A 25,458-nucleotide genomic window follows, 5' to 3' on the forward strand; every position below is an offset into this window, starting at 1 on the left:
CCGATTTGTTTGCATGGTGTTTTTCTCATGGTTTTGATAAAGGCTAAAAACTGAAAGTCAGTGTGAGCTTTGAGTTGTGACAACCTTGTTCTTTCATTCAAAAAAAATAAGTGAACAAATTCTAATAATACACAGAACCCGTTCTTCTCATTAAATAGAAAAAAATGCAAATATGATTAATCATCTAGCAGGTGAAATGTCAGCAAGTAACACACTTTAATATCTTTGCAACCGAAACTTAGCATAACACCACAATATTAACAAATGGGAAAAGAAGGGAGTATTATGACCTTGATATGCATAGATTAAGTCACAAGTATTCAGCATCTAAACGTGTGCTGTTAAATGTCTTAACAGAGAAACTTAAAGTAGTCACTCTTCGGGTTTCACTTGAGTGCTATAGAAAAATATCTTTTATTAGTATTTCAGAATGTTACATTGCAATACTACCAGCAAAGGAAGGTCTCAAAAGCAACTGTGAACAGAAGAAAACTGGCAAAGAACTTACATGTGTTGTTGTACAGGTTTTTACAGAAGCCGTAGAAACTGGCGATCAGTTACATGATTCAGTTTCACAATACTTGCACTTAGATACATGATTCAGAAGAACCACAAATGTTTTTAAAACTTTCAGCCAAATACAAAATTGTACATTTACAAAAGTATAAATATATCAGGATTGTATTCACACTTATAAGCATAAAAATCTGAGTAACTGAATAGACTTTGTTAACCCCTGAACAGACCTGTAAAGGTCTCTAAAGAAAGCAACTAAGCAACACTGCACCTCATGTGAGATAGAAATCAGCAGATAAAAAGTGTCAATTAATTTTCATGGTAGAACCGCACTGCAAGACATTTTTGGACAAAATATTAAGGTACACTAATCTTCAGAAAAAGATATATGAGTTATGGATAATTACCATAACAGTATAATTACCTTTCTACATTTCCATCACAGCAGATAAGCACAAAACCACCAAATGACAGCATTGGTTACTACTATGAAAGTTATCACAGAAAAATGATGACTGATTCTCTTCAATGTAGTCCATTTGTAGAAAATGGTTTTAAGAGCCTGAACTGTTCTCACAGACTGAATCTCTCAAGATGCTATGCCTCTTCTCTCAGAAGAAAAGATGGTATCTATGAATACCTGGCTCAGAAGCTTTGAAATAAACAAAAAACATTTAAGTGTCAGCTCCCAATTTTCTCAGCATGATTATGAGCAAGATGTGTGAGGTCCAGGCCTCCTAGTACCCAGTATTAAGGAATAAATATTCTTAAAACATTTTCATCCTTGCAGTTAGCTTTCAATGGCTTCAGCCAACAGACTAAAAGGTACATGATAAACTATGTCTACAGTAAAAAGCACAAGGAAGTAGTTGACTGGCAAAGTCACTGTTTCAGCATAATGAAGGTCCACTTATAATGCTGCTGTCATTCTAAAAGCAAAAAGCATAGGAAACAATCCACAAAAGGCAAAGAGGAAGATCTGCTCCCTATCCTTTCACCAAATCACAGCCCAGTACAAGCAGCAAAGGAACATGAGGAACATAAACATACAGCAATAGTCTTGTAAATAGCTCAGAGCAGCACAGTTAAGCTTAGGCCATAGCACGATGTTAACTTCTGGAGGCAGAATGGTAAGCTAATCCAACAGGTGACACGGAAGCAGTGGAGCACAACATTCTCTCAAACTTAAATTTCAGCATCAGTGACGTGAATCAATCTTGTCTGCATTTATCACTGGGAGTTTTGTTATAATTCCTGAGTATAGAGTCATCTAGATTTACAGAATACCTGTGAAGGATGTTTAGCGATGCGTGTAGATTTGGTTATAATACATCTTTGCCTCATTTTTTACCTTGAAAGTGTGGAACTTGAACCCCATCCAGCCCTACATCTCTAATACATACATTCTAGTTTTACTTGTAGATTGCTTACCAGTGCAACTCTCCACAGCATCATGGGATAACTCGCATATTATTTAGGAAGAGCTATGCTTCTAATGCACTGTGAATTAATACTGAAAGCGATTTGAGCAATCAAAGATAACCTCTAGCAACACCACACCTCACGAACTTACTTTAGAATGAGTTGAAGAGCATTATCACTGTTACTTCAGGCCAAGATTTTTCAATGGACTACAAAACCACTGAAGATATTTTTTGTGATATATTACTTTCCCCTCATAGAGTTTCCCTGAATTCTTGATAGTATTTTATACCCACTGTATCTTGCCAAGTGAGAGCTCCTCTGGAAACGTAGGTGGTGACTGGAGTTTATACGTGTGTTTTGGAATCCCCTTCAGTTTCAAAGGAAATTCATCTCCACCTGTTTCACTTTGGCTTCCTTCGGTCTCAGTAGTTTCATTACACAGAGGCTGAGATTTCAGATTTTGCTGCCCTTGGTCAAGTTCAAAATTCACAATAAGGGAATCAACCAGAGAGTCCAATTCATCCAAGTTCATAAATGGCATGGGTGTTCTCTGGATAGGATTGTTTGTAGAAGTAGAAGCCAAAGGAAATGAACTGAAATAATTGTACAAACATCCAGATATGAAACAAATCTCTCCTGCAAAGCTCCTGAGAGGGCTTGTGTTTCTGAATGACCCTATGAGAAACAAAAACAGTAAGAATTAAATGTGGTATTCTGCAAAAAGAGACCAGTCTTCCCTTCCTCTTGCTATACATGTCTCCTTTAGTCTACATGTTATTAGCAAGACAGGCAATAACCCAGGTAAATACCTTGTAATGTAGAAGAAACGATCTGATAGACTTCAGCGAGGCACTGCTCCAATTCCAAGTATTTCACAGCGATCTTAGTACTTCTCTTGATTTCCATATACACATAATCTTCTTCTGGTAATTGAGATTCTACTTCTTTCTGTATTAATAAAAAGCAATTTTACAAGACCCAAGTACATGACAGGAATGTTTAATAGTTAATACATTATTATGGATTTAGTCACACAAAACAGGCCACTGAAATATAGTATGAAAGTGATATTAGGTTACAGTACATAAGACAGCTCTGGAAAGAAGTACATATCATTGAAAGAAGGAAAAGAGAAAAAAATAAACTAACTCCCAAAAATGCTCTTAATGGCATTTTAAAACATCTGTCCTGCCTTTTAATTCAAAATATCAATAGCTGTGTGCATAAAATATTGCAGTAGCTATTTATACCACTATTACCCTTGCATTACTGAACTTCAGGGTGTTCATAATAAACACAAATGGACAAGGATAAGCTACAAGTAGCTCTAGAAACACCAAGTGAAATGAAAACCAAGCATCTTTGAGTGGAAATGCAGTGGCTAGAACAGCTGCAATGTTCCAATCACAAGAATGCCACTGAGCAGGAATTGTCATCATGAAACTGTAAATATGGCAATTTCAGATCCAGGTAGTTTCAGATTTGTTTTGTTAAATGCATCCGTTACATTTAAAACCCAGCTTCAAAGCCCACATTAGGTGAAACATTTCCCTTACCTTTCTGCAAGAAGAGATGTTATTTTCAAGGAACCTGGCTAATGCCACAGCATCATCCCTTATTCGATTTTGAATCTACAAAAGAATTTTTAATTATATTGCACACTTCATTCAAGGCACAGTAAAAGTACGTGAATCTTTTAGAAGCATAACAATGAACACCAGCATGCTGATGAGGAAAACATTCAAAAGCAAGAGCAAAGTTTCTGCAATATGACATGTATTTTTCAAATGAAATTATTAATAATGTTGTCTACCTGTTCACATATCTGCAAGACTTCATATAACGCCTTAACACAGGAGGGTCAAATGAGCAAAAGTAAGCGCTCACTAAAGAAAGGTTCTCCAGTAATTTTTATATCGCTGCCATTCTAAGTGGCGGGGTAAGCTCTTAGCTAATACCTTTGTGCTCTCTTTGCAGCTTCGCACTAGCTGGAGACATTAGCCAAAACATTAGCTCAGCCAACAACAAGCATGTATAGGATCTCTGCTAGTAGATAAAAATCTGCTGCAAGCGAACAGAAATATTGATAAAGCAGACTGCTCGATTCTTTTTGCTAGAAACATGAAACGTTTTGGAGTTAAGTAGACAGAAATATAAAAGATATGGGGCAGTTTCACTGCTACCTGTAGGATTAAGAAACAGTGAAAATCTGAGTAAAAAGAAATTTTTGCTTTCCTTGCAACAAGCAGTTTATCACTCTTTTCCAACTGATACGAACCATTTACTCCAGATCATTTATTATCTACTTTTGAACAGAAATAAATTCTTCAGAAGTATGTATCATATCTAACCCAACTCACTATTCAGACTTTCTTACTGGCCACAGCCCTGCAAGTTTATCAGCTTTGACAGAAAAAAAAAAAGAGAAATCCATGGTACAAGACAGGAATGCTCAGATACAGGTACACTTCCACCATTGGTCTTGACAGTACAAAAAACGTTAAAAGATAACACTGAACTATTTTAATATTTAGACAGCACATTGTTTGGGACTAGGAGCAAAAGAACCATATGTGACAAAATAAAGTCTACAAAAAAAACAGTCTTTTAAACTTCATCATCTTCTCAAAAATAATGGTGTAGGAAAAAGAGGTGTTTGCTATTATCATTATAAAATAGCAATTAACTTTTAGGATCATAAGACATTACTAAGTGTTTTGTTTGTTTGTTTTATACAAAACAACTTAAGAACAGTATACAGAATAAAAAATGGCATCTTCATCATTTTGTCCAGTGGCAGCTTTGTCAAAGTTTTTTGTGTTCTTCTTCCTCATGATTACACTATGAAATTCTATTCAACGTGTCCCCAAAGTGCCCTTCAATTCAGAAATTACTCTGAATTAAATACATTTAAATGTTCAGATTACAAATGGGTGAAAGGCTAAAGACTGGAAAAAAAAAAAACAAAACTGCAAGACTGGCCTCACCCATCTCAAACTTCTGTTCAACTGTAATAGCATTCCACACAATCTTTCTAGAAAGAACAGTTGAAAAATAAAAAATATGATCAAGTGCCTCTAAAAACGTATCAGTTGTTTATAATCTTCTTGAAATCTCACCTCATTTTGTGGATGTTGTTTCAATAGTTCTTCCTGCACCATTCTTGCTTTTTCCTGTACTGTTTCCGTAAGAAAGTCCAGCCCCAAACCTACTCCATCATAAACAGCAAGTACGAAGTCCTTTTAAAATAAAGGTTCAAAACATAATGATTAAAGGAGTTGATTTGGCCTAGAAGCTAAAATAGATTTTCCATAACAGACTAAAAACAATTTGGGGGCGTGGGGTGCGAATTGTTCAGCTCTGGCCTATTCAGACACACGTGATTCTCAGATCACAGTGGCTCAGCACTCTAACCTCCTTTTCCCCAATTTTCTTCAGATTTCTAAAAATTGGGTGTGGTATTCAGCCAGATTATTCATATAAGTATTGAATTCTATTGAAGTAGGTATACTTATGCAATCTCTGCAGAGATAAAACCCTAAAAGCACAGCATTTCTTCTTGCTTGTAGGTGAAAGTTATACAAACTTAAAAGTTTGGGATTTTTGTTTCATTGTTTTTTATTTCAAAAACATTCAGGGCATTAACACATTTATATTAACACATTTTCTCCTCCAGAAGAAAAAAAAAAAGGAGTATTAGATAAACTGAAAACACTTAATTGATCAAATTGTTTTATATAACCATTATAATTATGAGCTTGTTTACTTGAAAAAAAAAGTGAATGTCAACATGTAAATTACTTCATTATTTAGTGCTGTATCCTAGGACACAGAAGCACAAAGAATACAAAGGAAAAAAACAAAGATATTGTTTGGAATAAACATAAAGTTTTCAAGCTCAAGTATTTTTGATACTCATCTACAAAGCCATTATTTCTAACAAACATTTTTTTCACCTGTTGACTAGTCGCAGGAATGTCGTTCTCTTCAAAAATGGAAATATCAGTTCTTGTGAATACTGCCAAGTGTCCTATGCATTTAATTGTTTGTTTTACTGCTTCGTTCACTTTGCTCTGTGCTTCTGTTACCATTGAGGAAATATCTGAAGAACATCCCTTAGAAACAAAAGCGTTATCATTCACTGAAACTAGCAAGTATCACTGGTCAAACAGCACAAGACTTTGAGAGAGGTTGCACTGCATGATAGTTTAATATGTTTTCAGCTTTCTATCTTCCCACTTCCAATGACTTATCTACTACATCTAAAAGAAGCCAATGCAGCCATCAAGAAAAATGGTATCATTATACTACACAATTAAAATAGAATTACTCTTCACAAGGCTGTACCAGGAATAACATTTACCAGTGACTGGTTTTATAAATCCATAAACAGTAGCACTTTCCAGAATACAAACTAGCAATGACTCTTGTCACTGTATATTTTATTTTCCCCTTTTACCTTCATGGAAAACAAGAGGGCTAAGTGGCATTCCTATCATTACTTTGAATGATTTGCTCAATTGTCAGATAAAACTGGTATCTGAATTACAGATACTTTTGAGGATACCTGTGTGACTCAAAGAAATACAGGTATGATCCAATTAATAGTAGCTATGGTAATTCTAATCTTATAGTTAAAAACACAAACAAAAAAATAAAAACACCACCCCACCCACCCACAATAAAAGCAATGCATCACAATGATTCTGTGCCATCCTTGGGAAGCAGAACCCACCAGATCAGGACTGACAGCATACTGACAAACTTTTGCTGTTGTCAGGGCCTAGACACAGAAGTCTACGTCACACTGAACTAGCAAAAAATAAATACATAAAATAAGATAGTACCAGTTTAGCCAGTACAAACATACCCTTTGCTATTCATGTTCCATAGGTCTGTCTATTTGTTGTTTTATATGCTGGGTATTTAACTGTGTTTAGCCCATCTGTAGTCTATATTGTTTTAATGCACAGAACTTCTCTACACACAGCAGCTGAATTATATTTTTTTCTTCCAAAATATATACTTTACCTGCAACAGTAACTGTAAATAACCTCCCAGGTTCTTTACTTCCTGTTTCAATTCTTCATCAGTCTTCACAGAGCCAGGGCACTTTTGCACATGGTTAAGCCAAACCTTGACTAGAACCACAAGCTGGCCAAACACAGAGGTAATTTTGATGCTGTAGGACTGAGCAGCATGATCAGTAGAGAAAACTAAAAAAGAAATAGGAGATCTATCAGCAGGTCTGCTCTGCAAATAAAAGTAGGAATCTTTATTCTTTCCCTCAGCAAACATATGAATGCTTGTAAGTCTGAAAGACAAGACGTTTAATAATATTTACTTCAATAGTTATGAAAGTGAGACTTACAATTTTTTTGACATTCTTCATCTTGCTGTTCATAGGCTTTTGAAATGGCAGAAACTCCAGAGAAAATGGTAAACAAATTCCTTAGGAGATGATCTGCTATGCTCTTTCTCCCTTCATGATTCTGTTCCAGTAAATCTAAAGCTGAACTTACAGTTTCTTTGCAAATTCCAGGAAGAAGTGATTCAGAGAAGTTTGGGCATATGCTGGATTTACTCTGTGAACCTGTAAGGTGAAAAAGTAAAATACATTGGCAAGAAACTCTTCACAAGAATAAGCAGTCAGAAAATCCATATAATGACTATTTTGTATTTTGTAATTCTACATAGTTTTTAGATTCAGTTAGTACAAAGAAATTCCCCAGTGAAATTCTTTAACATTAATCCATCTTTTTCAATAATGGAACCTACGGAGACACAGAAAATAAACCTCAGCCAATCTAAAATAACTCCATAAAAACATTTGGAAGCCTGAGGCATCTAGTTTTTCACCAAAAAAAAAAAAATAAATAGATAAAACCTGACAAAGAGCTAGGGGAAACCTTAGCAGTTAAATGAATAGCAACAACTCAAGCACAGTCTCCAAATGATTGTATCAGGATTCAGCCTCAGGCAATTTGTTACATGAATTATCCTCATCTCCAGTAAAAATGCTTAGTTAAGGATGGGGTAATGTTTCAAGTAAAACGCTTTCAACAGGGCTGAGAGGGATGGTTAGGAAGTTTTCACTCTAAAAAAAACAATCAGAGAAACCAAAAAAAGATCTACTGTTAACAGCTTGATGTTATCAGCTTGAATACATTACAAACAAGACATTTTCCAGTTTGTTCTCTGGCCCACACTTTTTTAGATATGTTTTTAAAAATAAGTATTAGAAGTACATGTGTTTTATACAGATAGTATTTTCATCAAGTTCTCAGTATGAAATGAAAGGTGATCTACCTGTATATCAATAAATACCTGAAATATAGGAAGTTTGTGTATCATGGGTTGGTTCCAATTTTATACCAGACAAACATCTAGAAATTCTCTTGTTCTTCATTAAACTTCTACTTCTAGAAAGGATGAGAGAAGAAAAACGTAAAAGACAAAAAAACAACCTCTCCCCTAGTGCCCACTGAAGATGCAACGAATATTAACAACCACCAGACAAAAAATATTTATATGTACTTTTTATAATATATTCTTTTTATATTAAAAGTTGTATATGCACTCTTTTGGATCTTGTTTGTTGGACAGACTAAATTGCTTCTGTAAAGTCAAATGGGAAGGTTTTTTTTCTTGGTAAAACAGATATATTCTACGAAGCTCTCCACCATCAGACAACCCAAAAAATTCTTTAGGCTGGCTCTGGTTGCTTGCTTAGTCCCTGGCACCCAAGGCCAGTTCTTGATAAGAGAGCAATTTGAGAAGCCTCAGCCAACCTTTAAGTTGTGAAACAGCTGGAAGGAGACTCATAAGGAACTCCCCCACTCATTTTGGGAGCTCTGTTTAAGCTTAGGCACTTGCCCTTGGTACTGCCTGACTTGTTTTAACTGTGCTTTAAGCTTTCCCCACTCCTCACAAATGGTTACATAACTTTTCACTTAATTTATAAGTTTAGCACTATAAAAAGGTAAAAGAAGAATTCAGAAATAAAAAGTTCCACGAGTGGCAGAAAAGCACGTTTACATAATTGTACAAATTAACTTCTGCTTTCTTTCAAGCATAGCTGAAGGAGCTACAAATTATCACCTTCTCCTGGAAAGAGAGGAAACTGAGGCATCTGAAAGGTCGGGTTCCCATTCATCAGCAGGGTCATAAAACACATCAGCAGCTTTATTGTTATCATTACTCTGGAAAACAAAGAAAACAGAGGAGGAGTGTTAAGCAGAAATAGAGTGACAACGAAGCATACAACCCATAGATGAAGTCAACATTTTGGCTGTACAATAGCAGATTCAATGTTTTTCTTTTTGTTAGAATAGATGTAATCTAGAAAATAATGGACTGCAAACTATGTTGAGATGTAATTGCTAAAAATAAATAATTTAAATATATATTTAAAAAAACTATAAATAAATAATTGATTAAAAATAAATAAATATAATGTTTAGCAAAGACAACCAACTATCTGGCATCTGAGATATAGGAATACCAAGTTTAGAAAAAAATACAGTTTTTCAGAGCTCTCATATGCCTTCTGAGTAATAAAGGAGCACACGTTTAAAAAATAAAAATAAAATTAAGAACACATTGAAAAAAAAAAAAAAAACAAGCTTCCCATCCTATATGATTATTGTACTCTCTTCGAGAAAACACTACAAATTATTAGTGTTTTTTCCTCAGTTCTTACTGACCTCATAGAGTTCTTTCATTGCTGCTAGTTTGCATTCAAATTTCTCCAGGCTCCAGAACGTTGCTATTCCCAGTTTGATATTACGAACCTGCACTTGAATAGAAGATACTGTTCCTGTTTTATCATCAACTTTGTCGTGCCTAAGAATTTGAGAAAGTTTAAAAAAAAATAATGACAACTAAGTATAAAAACACTAATTCATGTTTCAAAAATAAAATATTTGCAGGAAGGAACAAATAAAGAAGTTGATAACAAGTCCAGTAATCCAAGCCTGGGACATCAAATTTCTCACAAAACACAAACATTAAGTATCAGCCACTAAACTTTTTATGAAAAACAAAAAAGGAATCTCAGTAATCAGAGAAAGAAGTCAGTACTAGCATACAAATTCCTGGTTCTCAAGAAACTCAGAACTAAATATATGCTACAGAACTCTACTGGCAGAGTTCTTGTTCTCCTGCTAAGAACACCTGGCCATTATAGGGATCAACTTCTAGAACGCTCTCTTCAGCTATGACTGACAAGTAACACAGCACAGCAAGAGATCTATAGAGTACAATGGATTTGAATTCTTGCTATCTGCTATTTGCATGTTCTGAGGTTTTTACTGTGTGTTTTAGGACTGCTTTAATAAGCAAAACAAAGCATGATGGACAAAGATATCATGAGATTCACCTCCAAAACACATGTGATCCAAAATGAATTGTCTAATGTAAACATTTAAAATCTTAATAAAAAAAAAAAAAACACTCTTCAAACCAACATTGCTAAGCTACACACTACACTAAGCCTAGCTGAGAAAAGTGAAATGTCATGTTCAATTTAACAAAAAGCTGTTACAAGAAAAACAAACAGTACAGTGCACTTCCAGCATCCCCACCATACTTGTATAAATCAACTCAGATACTCACCTGCAGAAAACAGTGTTTTTCCCTAGTTCATTACTAATGGTGTTGGCCTCTTTGATCATCACAGATAACTTCAAAGAATTCCAGTTAAGAGGAACTAATAAAGAATATAGGACATATTGATTAAACTGATCAAACAACACTTTGCAACAGCTAAAAGTTTTAAAAAAAAAATCAAATAGAGTTTAGCTATTAGTAGCTCTCTCAATAGCTTGAGAGGGGAAAAAAAGGAAAAAAAAGGCCTTCCCAGCCAAGATAACACTTCAAAAAAGAACACAAAGGGTATTTCAGAAATAGAAACATAACACTAGACACTATGTAGTACACTACTAAGAGGTAGGAAACTAAACAGAAACAATTTTTAGTCTAGTTTCCCCAGTGAGTTAAAATCTTAACTAGTTCAGCCAGACAGAGGAAGGGCTTTTAAGTAATAGGGGAAAATGCAGACTACATGTATATCTGCCAAACCACCCTGACTTTTGATTAAAACAGATCTCTTCGCACTGTCTGATAAACATTGCTTAAGAAGGTAAAGGATCATAGGAACCATAAGGCTCTCATCGTTCCAGACTGTTAAAGAAGTGTTGGAGGAAGAAAGAAAAAGGGTTCACAGCCACTAAATCCAAGTCCACTGAGCAAGAAGTCAGCATTGCTCCTGCAACGTTATGTACACACGTACTAGTCATAGTTTTATTCCCACTTCCACGGTTCTTCTGAAGGGTTTGTATTTCTTCAGCAATCTTCTGTTTCTCAGCTTCCAGAGCCTGAAGTATCTTTGCATGATGAATACTATGATCTTCCAGAGCCTGAGAAAGAGGAAAAAAAACGAAGAAGCCTATCACACTCAATGGTGTTTACTTATGTGAAATATTTTTGTTGCTGTCATTTTAAGGACTATTAGAGCAGAATGAAACTTATCTTCCCCATCTGCCATCAGTATGAAGCCCTTCATGTTTAAACTTCAGTTTTCTTGTTTTACTTACATACTCGAATTCTTAAAAGAAATATTAAAATGAAAAGGATGTAACATTAAAAAAACGAAATAGAATTTGTTGCAGAAGTCAGATATATGAATACCAGCCAAAAAACATTACCACCACATTAATTGTTAGAGTCGTACCTTTTGGCGTACGAGCAAAATGGTTCACGTGACATAAGAAATAACAAGGTCAGTACTAGTTTCTCTCCAAAGTGTATGCTTACCTTCCGAGTATACTATTGCAATCTAGTTATTTGTGTAAAACCCACACAGAAGAAAAATATTTGGAAAAAGAGTCCCCCAAGCCACTGTGTCATCCCTCCCTTCTGCCCAAAAACCAAACATATCATGTGGTGCAATGATTTATTTAAAAGACAAGGTTTATCACCTAAAAAGCTTTGGGTTTGGTTTGTTTGTTTGTTTTTAAATACCTGCTTCGTAGCTAAGGTCTCCACTTCCAAACGCTTCTTGTTGAAGTGTAATTCTAGCTCAAGATTTTGCTTTGCCTTCTCTAGCTCCTGTATTTTAGTTGCAGCCTTTTGGTTTTTCAGTTCTTGCATTTGCTTCTTATGAGATTCTTCTCTCTAAAATAATAAAGGACAGACAAAAGGAGGTATACTACTTGTACAGCATTTCTGATCCATCCTGTAAGCAGATATCAAGGTTTATTTTTACTTCAATACATTGAGAATATGCAGCTCATGTGGACCACTCAAGCCCACTGCCAGCAATGAAAGGTTATACGAATGAAAGCAATGAAAGCTTCACAAGCATCACATTATGCCATCTATAGCATGTTTAAGAAATAAAATACTCCATCTTTATTATTGTTTTGCCATGATGCACAATTCTATACAGAATAATAGTCTTGTAAATATTTTTACATTATATAACAAACGAGCATGCAAACTTAGCAGAAAAAAAACAACATGTTCACTAAAACACTAAAATTGTAGTAATTTACATAGAAGAAAATCTGTATGCAAAAAATCACAAGTTACATCCTTATCAAATTCACACTGGATTAATATTTTAATTCCTAACTACTTCTATAAACCAAAATGGCTAAAATAATTCTGAAGAGGATATCTACTTTACAACTTTTTGTGTGAGCAACAGTGACTGTATTTATGTATATATGTTTAAATAACTCCCTAAGACAATGTTACGATATGCAAGAAAAAAAAAAGAACAATAACCACCACATAAAACAAAACAAATAAATCCCTACATACCACTGCTTCTGTTTCATTGCTTTCTGACTTACTGTACTTTACTGCTATGTTTTATACAATGATGCTAAGGCAACTTACCACCTCTGCTTCCAGTGATTTTATTTTGCTTTCATAAGCTTCTTTTTGTGATGTCAGTTCTTGCTGAATCATCTCTTTTGCTATTTGGACACTTTGCATCATTTCTTCCTTGGCTTTGAGTCGTGCCTCTTCAATTTCTGATTCAAGCCTACAAATGGAAACATCACACACATAAAATGCTGGCTTTAATCTCTTACAACTTGCATACGGATTATATTCTCATTCACTTCTATCATAACTGGAAGAGTTACTCTACAGCCTCCAAACTTAACAGTGAAAATGTATTTCACAACTTTTATTTTTTACGTAGGTATTTTTGATTTCACAGGGGAAACAGACACAGGTGAAAAAGAAAAAAATCCTAATATTTCACACTCTACTTGATTTCCAAATTTATTGTATTATCTGTATGTTGCAAAATTAAAAAATGTAATAGAAACTTGCTAAATCACACTAAGATGAAGAAAAGTATATTTTAAGTCAATGAGACTCACACTTATTAACTCCCAGGAAAGAAGCAACTACGAATAACACTGCACTACCTGAAATTCTCCACTATCACAGACAACCAAGGTCATAACTTTGGTCTCTCGTCTCCTTTCGTAGCATGTTTGTTTCTCAGCTTTGTGCCATTCTCTAAAACATCAGAAGTCAATTTCTGACTCATTATGTGCCTGGGGAGAAATGCAACTAAGGAGATAAACTACTCAGTGGACCTCTGTAGCTTAGTGTTTCTTAAATGGTGGTCTGTTTTCTTGACAAGTGAACTGCATTGTAGTGATCATCTCATATTATTTATACACACACACACACACACACACATTCACTTCAGCTAAGTCTGGGACTTACATTTCCATTATAGAATGAATTAAAAATAAGCATTGTTTTCCAGTTTTCATGTACAGTGAAATAATTAACGACCTTAAGTTTCTTAGTAAAGTTATTGCATAGTTGCATTAACAACTGTGAATTTATTCTTAGAATAAAAAGATACAATGCTTACTGAGTTTTCTGTGCAATAAGCAGCTCGTTCTTTGCAAATTCAAAATCTTTAGGACCATCATGCAAAAGTGTAGTCCCACAAGATGGCCTCTTAACTTTCTGAACCTCTACTGGATGATTAAACCTGAAATAATGGTCTCCCCCAAGGATCACTCGATCACCCTACAGGAGGAAAAAAAAAGGGTTCATTCTGTAACTTCTACATTTATAGGCTTGAAACAGAGAAGGTAGGAGTAGAAATTGAAGGGGAACACAGAATTATTTAAAGGTTTCAGAGCCCTCTTAGAAAACCTTTAGTCTGAAATTGTAACATTAATACAGCTACAAAATCTACACATGCTTATATTCTTCTTTTACCAAGTCAATTACTTACATGATGCAGAACTGTCGGGTCTAAAATGCATTTCCCATTTACATATGTCTTTGCTTCTCTCCGTGGAATAATACTCACTTGGCCAAGGTTATTTTTTATAACGCTGAAAACAAGAAACATTTGTGATATCAGTAGCGTATGTTAATTGTAAGTGATGTTTCTTAATGTGTAAAAATCACGCTGTACATAGTGTGCTGTTATCCTTTTTCTATGTGTAGAGTGTCTTCTTCCTGTTTAGTTACATTACACAACTCCTGAGTGACCTGTATGTTGGAAGAGAATCTGTACTTAAATTTAAGAACTTTCTACTAAAAAAATCGTTATGATACCCTGTCATCTGAGCATTTCTTTGATAAAGCGTAATTTCTCAACATATCCAGGTCTTTCCTATTTTCAGTAATTGATTCGTTAAATTTCCTCCAGCATTCTATCTAGGATCCATAGCACAGGATGCACTTCAAACGTTTCAGAAAGCTGGCCAAGTTGTTCTCTAGTTTCAGTTTTAATTGAAAATTGTAAAGGCATTTCACTATTACATTAAGTTGAATGGGAGAGTTATAGACAGCACCATTTGATCAGGTCCTTCTCCAGAATTTCTACATGAACAGAAAATTTCACTCCACTAACAAAATATACTAAGAAGTTAAACTACCTTGGTTAACAGATTTCTAGGGAGAAATAGAACGAAGTTACCTTAGTCACTGAAGAATACAAAAATTATCCTTCAGTAATATCTTCCCTAATTAGAAAACCATATTTTGTTAGAAGGAAGAGCGACTCCAAAAGTAGGAGAAAGGCCAGAGCAGGAGATACTTCTGATCTAAGTATAAGAAAAACAAAATCAAAGAATACTACGTACCAATGGTCATCAGCAATTAGCACTCCAGAAAGCTGGATATCATGTTTTGAATTCGGTGTATACCTTCCAACTGTAGTTTCTCCTTCTTTAATCATATACAACAGCACCTCAGAAAGCTGGGGATCTTCACTGAGATTAACAAGGTTTGGTAAGTGATTGTCCATTTTGAATGCAATTCCTGCTTTCTAGATAAAAGAGATACCAGCAAAAAAGACAATTTACTTTGTGTATCCAAATATCTATATTAATCTGTTAAAAGAACAGCATTCATGAAACCAAATCTTTGAACTACTCTAATTCTTCTGCAAGAATTGCCGATGTTATTTTTTTCTGTCCTAGCTCCTATGTAAAGTGAAGGGACAAGTGGAAGAAAGAAAACATACCTGCAATTCCTTTATATCTTCTAATTTCCTCTTTTCTGCTTGCTCAAGTTTTTCTTTCCAGGCCCTTAATATATTAAGGGGAAAAATAACTTAACACTGTCTTAGGAGCAAAATTAAACCATATACATTTTCCCACTTGCTTTTTTAGAAGATGTTATTGACTGTCCCACCTTTGCATTTCTGCTGTGTCCCTCTCCTGTTGATGCAATTTCATCCTCAGAGATGTTATTTCCTGCAAATAACGCCTGTATTTTTCAGGATCAGTGTTCTGAGCACTTTTCTGTGCCTTCAGTTTTTCAATTTCAGCTTTCAATTCTATATTAGACAAACCAAAAACACAGTACACACACACACACACAAATTACAGATAAAATAGTATTTAGACATTTCAGTACAATACTAGAAAATTTATCCTTGTATCTAATTAAAAGCAAAACATCTTTCCCTGTTAAAGGTTCTCAACTGTTGCCCAAGATACTGTCTTTGGAAAGGAAAAAAAAATAAACACAACTCACAAAGACAAGTAGAATTACAAAGAAGATATCCTGTTAGACTAGTTGCAAGATTATACATGAAAACCAGAGAGGAAAGATTTTTGTATTTAAAAATCACAAAGCACCTGATTAGTGTGTTATTAGGAAAAACTGAACACAAATAATACTCAGCGGTAAGCATCACTGGGGCATACCAGAGTGTTATTTATGAATTGAATCAAATTTTAAAAAGTTAATGAAACAGCAAAACTGTCTCAAAGATGACGGTGTGTGTAATTTATAAAAATCTTGACTAGCAAACATTAGAGGAGTAAATAAACCAGTGGTCAGCACAATTATTAGTAGTAATTTTTCTTATGAGTAATAAGTTAAACCCAGACAGAAATTAAAAAAAGCTATTAAAAGCTGCAGATGTCAACCTCACCTCTGATCAACTTGGCATTCACATCTTCATTTACTTTAGCAGTGTTGATAATTGAACAAGCTTGTTTTGCATAGCGAAGAGTGCTGAGAGTTTCTTCTGTGCTGCTGGCAGCTGGACTTATTGTGGCAATCATAGCCGTTTGTGAATTTCCACCAAGACTTTCCTTCAATAACCTTCATTTGAGCAGAAATCAGAAGTTATTTCTCTCCCTCCCAGCATCAAAATCAAAGTTAAATCTGAACAGAATAAATACAAAATACCTAGGGTCTTGCAACTTTGAGAGTAGTGGGAGAGTGATTGACAGCTACTAATAGTACAAACCAAGGTCCTGTTTGTTCTTTATCTGATTTATTCTTCCCTCTATGTGTCACCTTGAAATGCGAGTTTCAGATTTCTAAGCAGAAAGATTATTTGTACTGGGTGCAGAAACACGGGAATTGCTCTAACAGCAAGCCATACTTTGTCCTTACCTGAATGTCACTGCGAAATTAGCACTAGGATGTGGAAGTAACTTTTGTGCTAAGCCACCTAAAAGCATCTGTCTTAGTTCAAATCACTTCAACCTGTTGCTATCAAACCCATCACCAGTAACACAAGAAGCATTACAAAACCGAAGTATTTGATGCAAGATGACATAACAAGCAAGTAGTTGAAAAACAAATGATACATGATGCAAAAGAGCTGTAACATTCGTCCCATGGTAAGACAGACAAGGAACAATACTAAAGTGAGGGTGGTATCAGCCAAGCATAGTAACACATTTCTTTGTGAAGCATATGGAGGAAAAGAGGTGATGAATGTACTAGACCCCAAATCAGAGATGGAATAACTCCATCTACCCTGCCTCTCCTATCACCCTACTTCTGCAGTAGGGGTCTAGGGGTGAGCTGCACAGCAGTCAAGGGGGAAATGGCTCCTGTGCAGAAGGGGAATCCGCAACCTGCAAAGGCCTTTACTTCTATATAAAAAATTCTGGAGCATACATACCAAGTAAGGACAGATTCCCGGTAAGGAATGAAAGTTTTCTTTCCATTTTGAGACTGCTTTGAGAGTGCAGAAATAACCTTTCCAAGGGTTAAGAGTGATTTATTAATACTCACACCCTCCTACACAAAGCAAAAATAAAAATAATTATAATACAACTGTATTTACTTGTGTGATGTTAATGACTGTTGATTAACAATGTTAATTGTGCTTATTCAATGTGTAGTACAGATGTGCCATATTAAATGTCACCAATTAAAAAACAAGATGATACAAGAATATCCTAGATCTTCACTTGGAAATAACAGAGACCCCTGTCTTAAAGAGTCTTGAGAACCATGAAACCATTTCAGTCAGGCAGACTGAAAGAAAGGATCTTACTAGAACTGTTTACTGAATCCCAAGAAAAGGTGCAAGCCTGAACTCTGTGTACAGCATCTGAGACGTAAATGCAAAGCCAGCTGCTCATGCGTGCAGTTCACACTCATTCCTTTCAGATGATCACCAGGCCTGCACAGCAGAGGGAGTGTCTTGCCCAAGAACCCTGGTATGTGAGGATATTTGGGAGTTGAAGTTTAAGGGTATTCTGTGGAGTCTGTCTTTCCCTGCTCCACACATTTCCAATTGTGGTTTACCTTCAGCCTTTCTCCAGTGGTCTGAGCCGTAGAACAGCATTCGCTGCCTGCTAAATCAATTAGATTTATGTGACTGGTAAGACTACGGTCACGTTGCTGTTCATCCACAGATTCTACCTGAAAAAAGTAGAGAAGCTTGCACTTGAATCAAAATAAAAAGCCTGAGGACAAACAAAAAAACAACAAACTTTTAACTTAAAAAATACATAAATGAAAATCGACATTTCCATTTACTTTTTTGCAAGGACACCTTTGTGTACATTCCTGGAAGGTGACTAAACCCATACCATTAACCATAACATTAAGTGTTTGCAGTTGAATAACTATATAAGCATGAACTGCACAACACCAGATCCACTTAAATCCATAGTTTGCTGCTGAAGTTTGACTATTGCCTCTGGCCATTACCCACAGAAATCAGTAGGCTGTCACTGCCTTACATTAATGAAGATCAGTTAAATAGTCAGTGGAAAAGTCTCAAGGCTAATTCTGATAGAGAGAAGTAGTAATCCGGGGGTAAGAATGGTGAAGGGAAGAATGACAGACTAGGTAATTGTGCTGAAAAATTAGTACAGCCAAGAACAAGCAAACAAGTTATTTGTAAATAAAGAAAACTGATAGTGTGTAGACTACTGAGGAGCTCTACTTATTTCACTTCTGTTTTCAGGATTATCTCACAATGTCAGGTTTTGTCTCTTACACATCTGTAAGAGAAACGAAAAATTGTAGTGACCATATTCTGGAGACAAACAGGTGAGAGATATCCTGAACTACTTGAAACTATTCCTAGATCTGCCAGTCTAGGAGTAATTATATTGCTTCTATAAATATACGTAGAACAGAGAGAACAGAATGTAATCATCAAAGCACATAAAATGAAACATGCTGGCTGCAGAGAAAGACGTTAAAAATTCACTGGCCTTTATTCACCTCATTCAAGTATACTCTGCCAATTCTCTAGGCATCACACAATTTTCTACTATGCAAGTTGAACAGATAATTAAAACACACGCAGCAATACCTTGGTTTGTGTCATGACAAGGGTGAAGACAGAATGAGATCTAGAACTCTTGTCATTCATTACCGTAGCAGCTGTCGCTCTCTGCTTATTCCCTAGCTCAAGCCAACTCTGTAAGAGATAAGCCAGAACATGAAACCAAAAAGTAATTTGAGTAATCAACTGCAGTTTAAAATGTTTGCAAATGAAATTATTAACATAAATGACGACTCTGTAAGGGAGAAATCAAAACCTGAGTTTAAGAGGTAACCACTTAAAGAGAGTGACGCATGCCTGTACGCATCTACTCAGCTCCACGACATAGGACTAATGCTCTTTATACTTCAGCATCATCAAGCGAAACATCACAGAATATTGGGCAACCTGTAAAGTGTGTTTTGTTGGTTTTTTTTTTATTCCTTTCCATGGAATAGATTTTTCAGCAGCAACAGAAGAAGCAAGGAGATATATAACCAAATAAATCTTACCTGGATATCAGAGTAAGAACTGACAACATTCCTACAGAGGGGGAGAAAAAAACAAGTTTGTATTCAGACTGTTTCTTTCTGTGGTTTCCCAGTCACACGAGCTTTGAAACACTTCCTGACTTACAGACAAAATCCAAATATACCATGAAAACTCTTGTTGTCTTTAGACTTCCATTTGTTTCTAAACCTACTAAAATAATTCCAATTATACTAAGGCCAGTGGAAATACAGCAAGTCAAACTAGGGTACGTGTTTCTACAAAACTGCATTAAACTAAGATTTTTCTTAATTCACTCGTGAGTTAACAGGCTTTCACAGAGCCTCAAAATAACAGCACGCCGTTTCAGGATTATGCCATAGATCTATTAAAAACGCAGGATGCTCAAGATCAGAAAAGGCCTCTGGAGATCATCTGGTCCAGTCCCCCTGCTCAGGGAACGATACCGAAAGCAGGTTGCCCATGACCATGTCCAAGCAGCTTTTGAAGCTCTCCAATGCCAGTCTGAAGATCTCCACAGCCTCTCTTTGCAACCTATTTCAGTGCTCCATCATCCCCACAGTAAAGGCAGTGCTTCCTGATGTAGTTATGATTTCCTGAGAATAGTTAAGACTTACACTGTTAGGTCCTCCACATACGGTCCTAACACCGGGTGTTCCCTTACACGGAGCTGGTAAGAACAGTTAAAAAAGAAAACGACTGTTAGGATCAGTAGCAAACAGGCAGCCCAGAAGATAAAAAAATACACAGATATTTTTCAAAGTGAACTGACATTTCAGTAGGACCAAGAACTGAGGAGAGAGATTGTAGTGGATGAAATGCAGTTTTAATGCATTATCCATATATTTATATTATATTAATATGTTAATAATATTAATCTGAATTATGTATGTTATATCAATATAATCTGAAGATGTCCTAGATAAATAATATTCTATAGGTCTTTCTCATAAAGGCTGACAATATCTTCTTCACTTTGCAGATACAAGATGTTAACAATTTTTAGAGATTCAACTGAATCATTTTGCTTCTATTTCAGCAAGATTTTTTGCTTAGCATTTCTGGAGTGCCACACATTTTGCTTGAAGTCCTAAGACTTGTTTTTTTTTAACCTGGAATTCCACCAGCAATTTAAAGTACTTAGATAACAAAGCAATGATCACTTGCCATCTGCGTATTTTTATTTACAGAATAAATGCCACTATTTTGAGATTGTGTATATACTTGTTTCTGTGTGCAACTTACTGGTTGTTTCTTCTGTCTGTTTTCAGCTTTGAAGACAAGCAAATCATGAATTTTCTCATTGTAAACTTCAAAATAGCTCATTTCAAGGTGATACAAGACCTAATAATAACAAAAAGAAATACTCATACAGCCCAAGAAACATTTCATCATTCTTTCTGTTTTGGAAGTTTACCAGATCCTTCTATTCAATAGGATTCTCTAAGATTACTATTACTATACCAGTCAACGTGGGGAGAAACAGAAAGAAAAAACACTTTAAATCATTCTGGAAAGGATCACACACACACAAAAACTATTCTCAGAACAGAAAAGGAAACAAAGCATTATTTACAACTCAAATTTTAAGCCTCAAGAATTAAGGCAGGCTTTGCTTAATTTTTATTTAAGTAGTTTCAGTAATACTGAACTAGGAAAACAGAATTAAAATACTATTCAAGCGTATTTCACATCAACGTGACAATGTTTTAAGATTAATTCATATGCTTAGAATTCTATTCTATCATGCCCTTAATTCTTCTGTACGTCATTGTCACTCAGGAAGCAAACAATGTTGTTTTGAACTAGCTAGAGAATCCTGTTAATCAGATGTGCTATCAAAAATAAGATCTCAATCAGCAATAAAATGCAGGCATTAGCAGTAAGTGGATCAGCAATAAAATGCAGGCATTAGCAGTAAGTGGATCAGTACTAAGGTATAAAGAGAAGGAATGAAACAGTTATCAAGATACTGAAACACACCAGTCTCCTCATAATTCAACAGAAGCTCGAACGTATAAACATACTACCTGTTGTTTGTCCATTTGACTGAAAAGATCTTCACAGAGTCTTGGAATTATCCCTCGGTCTTCATCAAACCCCATCATCCTGTAGTTACAAAAAACATTAGTTCAGTTTTTTCTCGCTTTATAGCTAGTTTTAATATTAATTGTAAAGCTAAAGTTAAAACATCATACATTTATTTAAGTAATAGAAACACCTAGTTACAGAAATAAACCTCATCTAAGTTGGCATGTGTTCAAGCAGGAGAGTGGACATGATGATACCTGAGGTCTCTTATAATTTCCATTTCACCCCTTGATAGGTAGAAAAGCCAAGGCAAAGAGAAACCCTAGAGTAACTGAAGATTAGTAAATTGTACTATAAACATGAAACCTATAGATGTTTCATATCCTAAAATGTATGTATACCCTATTCTCTGCATCCTGTCAGTGTAGTAATGCAAGCCCCTCTCCACCTCTGGCCTAGATGCTTCCTGCTCAGCTTTGCCACTGCGGAAAATAGTTTTAAATATTATTGTTTTCATTATTTATATTGTCTTAAAACATATAAAAACATTTTAACACAACTTACTAACTATTAAATCTATTACATATAATCTCTTCTCATAACTTCACACTGCATAATAATTGGTGCCTGCAATATTTTAACAATTATTTTTAGGAACTTACGTGTATGATTTTCCAGTACCAGTTTGCCCATAAGCAAAAAGACAAGCATTATATCCCTCAAAAGCTCTTTCTAGGAGTGGCAGTGCCAAAGTTTTATAAATCATTGCTTGGCTTGCAAAATTAGGATGACACTTGTCAAAAGACCAGAAAGAGAAGTCATAACTGAAGGTGTAAACTTGGTTTGTGCTTGGATTTCGTACAGCTGTCTCCGAGCCACTCATGGAGACTACAGGAAGTGAGTTTTCATTTTTCTCTCTGAACAGAAGGAAAAAACATAATTAAAAAAAAAATAAAAGGCATAAGCTACATTCTTTAAGTTAGTAATTTCAATCAATCACCTTATGAAAATAAAAAGTTGGGTAACCATTGTTTAAAAACAGACCTGTCTGATGAAGATAAAAAACATCCAAGCTCAAGTACTTTAGCTAATGACTATTTAAAGCATAGTCCCAAACTACCATGAAATGAATTCCTCTTAAAATCTTCACCTTGGTGTTGAAATACTTGCTAATTTTGAAGTATATATTATTTGGCTAATGAAAAACAAACAATTCAGAAAATAAAACAGAAGTGTACATACACTAAAGAAGGCATTATGTAGCATCAGAAACAAGTCCAAGATACAAACCTGTTACTGAAAGGCCGTACACGCACGGCTACAGTCACTTTGCTGTTTTCTACTTTGAAAATATCTTCCTCAGTGCTGTTGTTCTCTGTAAGCGTTTCTACTTTCTCTTTTGCTTTTGCGCTTATACTCACAGGACAACTAGAAACACCGGTTTTCTTTTTTGACACCAACGGAGGATGAAGTGGTCGTTTATTTAAAGCTGACAGAGATGACTTATCCTGAAATGTGCTGTTCTTTGGTGTAAGCATAAATCCTTCTGTTGAACCTTTTGTTGGTATCCTTGGCCTTTCTAAACTGTTATGCTTTATCATTAAGTGTTGTAACCTTTGCTTTTCCTCTAGCTTATTTACATCACCTTTTTCATTCAGTTGCTCTCCTGATGTCCTATTAATGTTCTTTGAGGTAACTAATTGCTCTGATATATGAGCTTCATTTTGAAGTTTTGAGTCAGCAGTGCTTGTCTTACGTTTTACAGGTGTGCGTTTGTCATTTTCAACATTGCCAAACAAGTCCTTGCTGTTCAGGTTAAAATGCATCTTCGTATTTGACTGACCCTCAGCTAATTTACAGCTTGGATTACCATGCCGAGTATCATTATTATTAATATTTGGTCGAAGCGCAGTCTTGTAATTTCTTTCTGCAGCAAAGTCATTATTTTCTATTCCAGGCACAGCATTCCAATTAATTTTACTCTTCTCCACAGAGCCAGTCCTCACACGCCTCTGTAGAGTACATCTTTTGCCTGTTTGTGTATTTTCTATGCTCTGTCTTATTTTGTTATCTGATTGTTCACTGCTGGACACCAAGTTTTTGCTTACTCTTGTTCTCCTCTGGAGTGTTAATCTGTCCTGAGGCTTCAATGTAACTGATGCGTCACTTGCATTATTACAGGCTGATATCACATAGGTGCTATTTACTTCCTCAGTCCTATTCCGAGATGATGAAAGAAGACCATCTTTTTCTTTTCCTGACATCTGTGATGTCAGTTGCTGCCCAGACATTTTGCTGCTGGTAAAAGCACTTCGTGAAGAAATCCTCTGAGAAGTGGTAGTACATTGTGCCTCTGAGGGATTTCTTGCAGGAACCTTGTAATCAGGCATTTTGCCTTCAAGCAAGTTAACGTTAGGATTATAACCAATACAACAGCTTTCCTAGAAGATTGTATCTCATTGCTTCTTCTCGCTGAACCTGGATAAACAAAGCAAAAATTTTATGCTTTTGACAGATATGAGGTGTATTTCAGGGCATAAAGAGCTCCTTACATATTCTGCAGTAAATATATGTTCCCAAACATTAACAATTAGTGTCCCCATCTCACCTCCAGCACTTAAAAATAGAAAAGATGTCATCCTATACTTGAATGACAATCTCTACCCACAGTAGGCTATTTGATTCCATTTATTGAATTCTCTGATTCGCTTCAGAAACATCATGAAGCAGCGCCATTTAATACAAAGGACAATCTAATTATTTAGTAACAAAGATGACCACAGACGTTTGTTCCTAATGATTTCCAATGGTTCCCAAGTAAAAGGAATTCAAGTTCCTGCCTCCATTCACTCAGAACTACGCACACTGACGGTGCTTGACAGCTAACAGACAACAACAGAGTAACAACATTATTAACGGGGGCTAGGAAAGCTGCAAACACCGAGAACAGATATTTTTTTTCAGGATTCTTATATTTGAAAGCCAATGTCAAAATAAGGCAGTTAATAAAGACACCTGGTAGAATATGTTTGGAACTTATTTTAGATGACCACATTACATATACGCATAGCTAAAGTGACAAATAACTAACTTAACAGATTGAAGAAAAATTGTAAAGAGAGCATGGATACAACTTTCCACATTTTTAAACGTGGCAAAGATGAGAAACAACCCGTACAGAAAAACGCCCTTTCACTGTTGTGTATGCAACAGGGCTGTTGTAGGAGTGCCACCACCACGCTCCGCAGACCTGTCAGGTGCTAGCAATTTGTCGTTAAAAATCAACAGTAAATCATCCGCCTCGAGATCCTGTAAGAACTGCGCGCATCGCTGAGATAAAAAAGTGAATGGTCACAAAGGGAGAGAAAAGAAAAACAAAAAAAAAAAAAAGGAAGTGTATCAAAGCGGCAACCTAACCCCTGCTTCAGCAGAAGGGGAGGGGTTTGTAACGCTGAGCTCTGAAATTACGGCTCCGTCCACGGCTGCCCGCCCCCTCAGGGACCCCCCTCGGGGACCGCCACCACCCCCGAGGCCCCGACCCCCGCGGGCCGCCCCGGGCGCCGTGAGGGAGCCGAGCCCGGGCCCCGGCCCCAGCCCCAGCCCCGTCCCCGCCTCACCACACAGCGGCCGCCGCCCGCGCTCGCCTCGGCCCCGTTTGAATGCGGCGGGCGGGCGGGGATTGGCCCGGCCCCCCCCTTCCGCAGGCGGGAGGAACGGGAGGGCCTGCCCCAGGAACACGGCAGCTGCCCCCGCCTCACGGAGCGGCTGAATGCCGTGTACCTTGTGCTTACCCAGCACGCCCCTAGTCTGGGCCCCCTATCCTGCAGCAGGTCATAGCTGCGCTTTTTGGCTCCAGCCAGGGGAGGGGGATTCAAAACAAAACCAAACCAAACCAGCCATGAAGATTTAAAGATCAGCTCGATACCAAAGTCATCCTCTCACAC

General features: G+C 36.2%; 1 protein-coding gene across 5 annotated transcripts; it reads right to left on the reverse strand.

Moving 5' to 3' along the window:
* Nucleotides 1-395: 395 nt before the first annotated feature.
* On the reverse strand, nucleotides 396-25,274 carry KIF14 (kinesin family member 14). Of its 5 annotated transcripts, none has more exons than XM_068690565.1 (30): nucleotides 25,132-25,274; nucleotides 22,805-23,992; nucleotides 22,177-22,431; nucleotides 21,514-21,592; nucleotides 20,729-20,827; nucleotides 20,101-20,153; nucleotides 19,486-19,516; nucleotides 19,022-19,129; nucleotides 18,001-18,117; nucleotides 17,369-17,487; nucleotides 16,382-16,554; nucleotides 15,634-15,778; nucleotides 15,464-15,527; nucleotides 15,081-15,265; nucleotides 14,222-14,324; nucleotides 13,850-14,010; nucleotides 12,847-12,994; nucleotides 11,965-12,117; nucleotides 11,234-11,360; nucleotides 10,558-10,651; nucleotides 9,648-9,786; nucleotides 9,043-9,143; nucleotides 8,269-8,363; nucleotides 7,313-7,534; nucleotides 6,973-7,157; nucleotides 5,898-6,056; nucleotides 5,061-5,180; nucleotides 3,498-3,572; nucleotides 2,751-2,889; nucleotides 396-2,616 (listed from the first exon to the last, which is right to left on the reverse strand). In XM_068690565.1, exons 2-30 carry the CDS (start codon nucleotides 23,902-23,904, stop codon nucleotides 2,225-2,227), a joined length of 4,941 nt encoding a protein of 1,646 aa, XP_068546666.1. In that variant the 5' UTR covers nucleotides 23,905-23,992; nucleotides 25,132-25,274; the 3' UTR covers nucleotides 396-2,224. The 5 variants fall into 5 exon arrangements, with proteins under 5 accessions (XP_068546666.1, XP_068546668.1, XP_068546667.1 ...); XM_068690567.1 differs by lacking the exon at nucleotides 25,132-25,274 and adding an exon at nucleotides 24,932-25,094; XM_068690566.1 differs by lacking the exon at nucleotides 25,132-25,274 and adding an exon at nucleotides 24,765-24,904.
* Nucleotides 25,275-25,458: the final 184 nt, after the last annotated feature.

Source organism: Anas acuta, chromosome 8 (genome assembly GCF_963932015.1).
Source record: "Anas acuta chromosome 8, bAnaAcu1.1, whole genome shotgun sequence".
Classification (NCBI taxonomy): domain Eukaryota; kingdom Metazoa; phylum Chordata; class Aves; order Anseriformes; family Anatidae; genus Anas; species Anas acuta.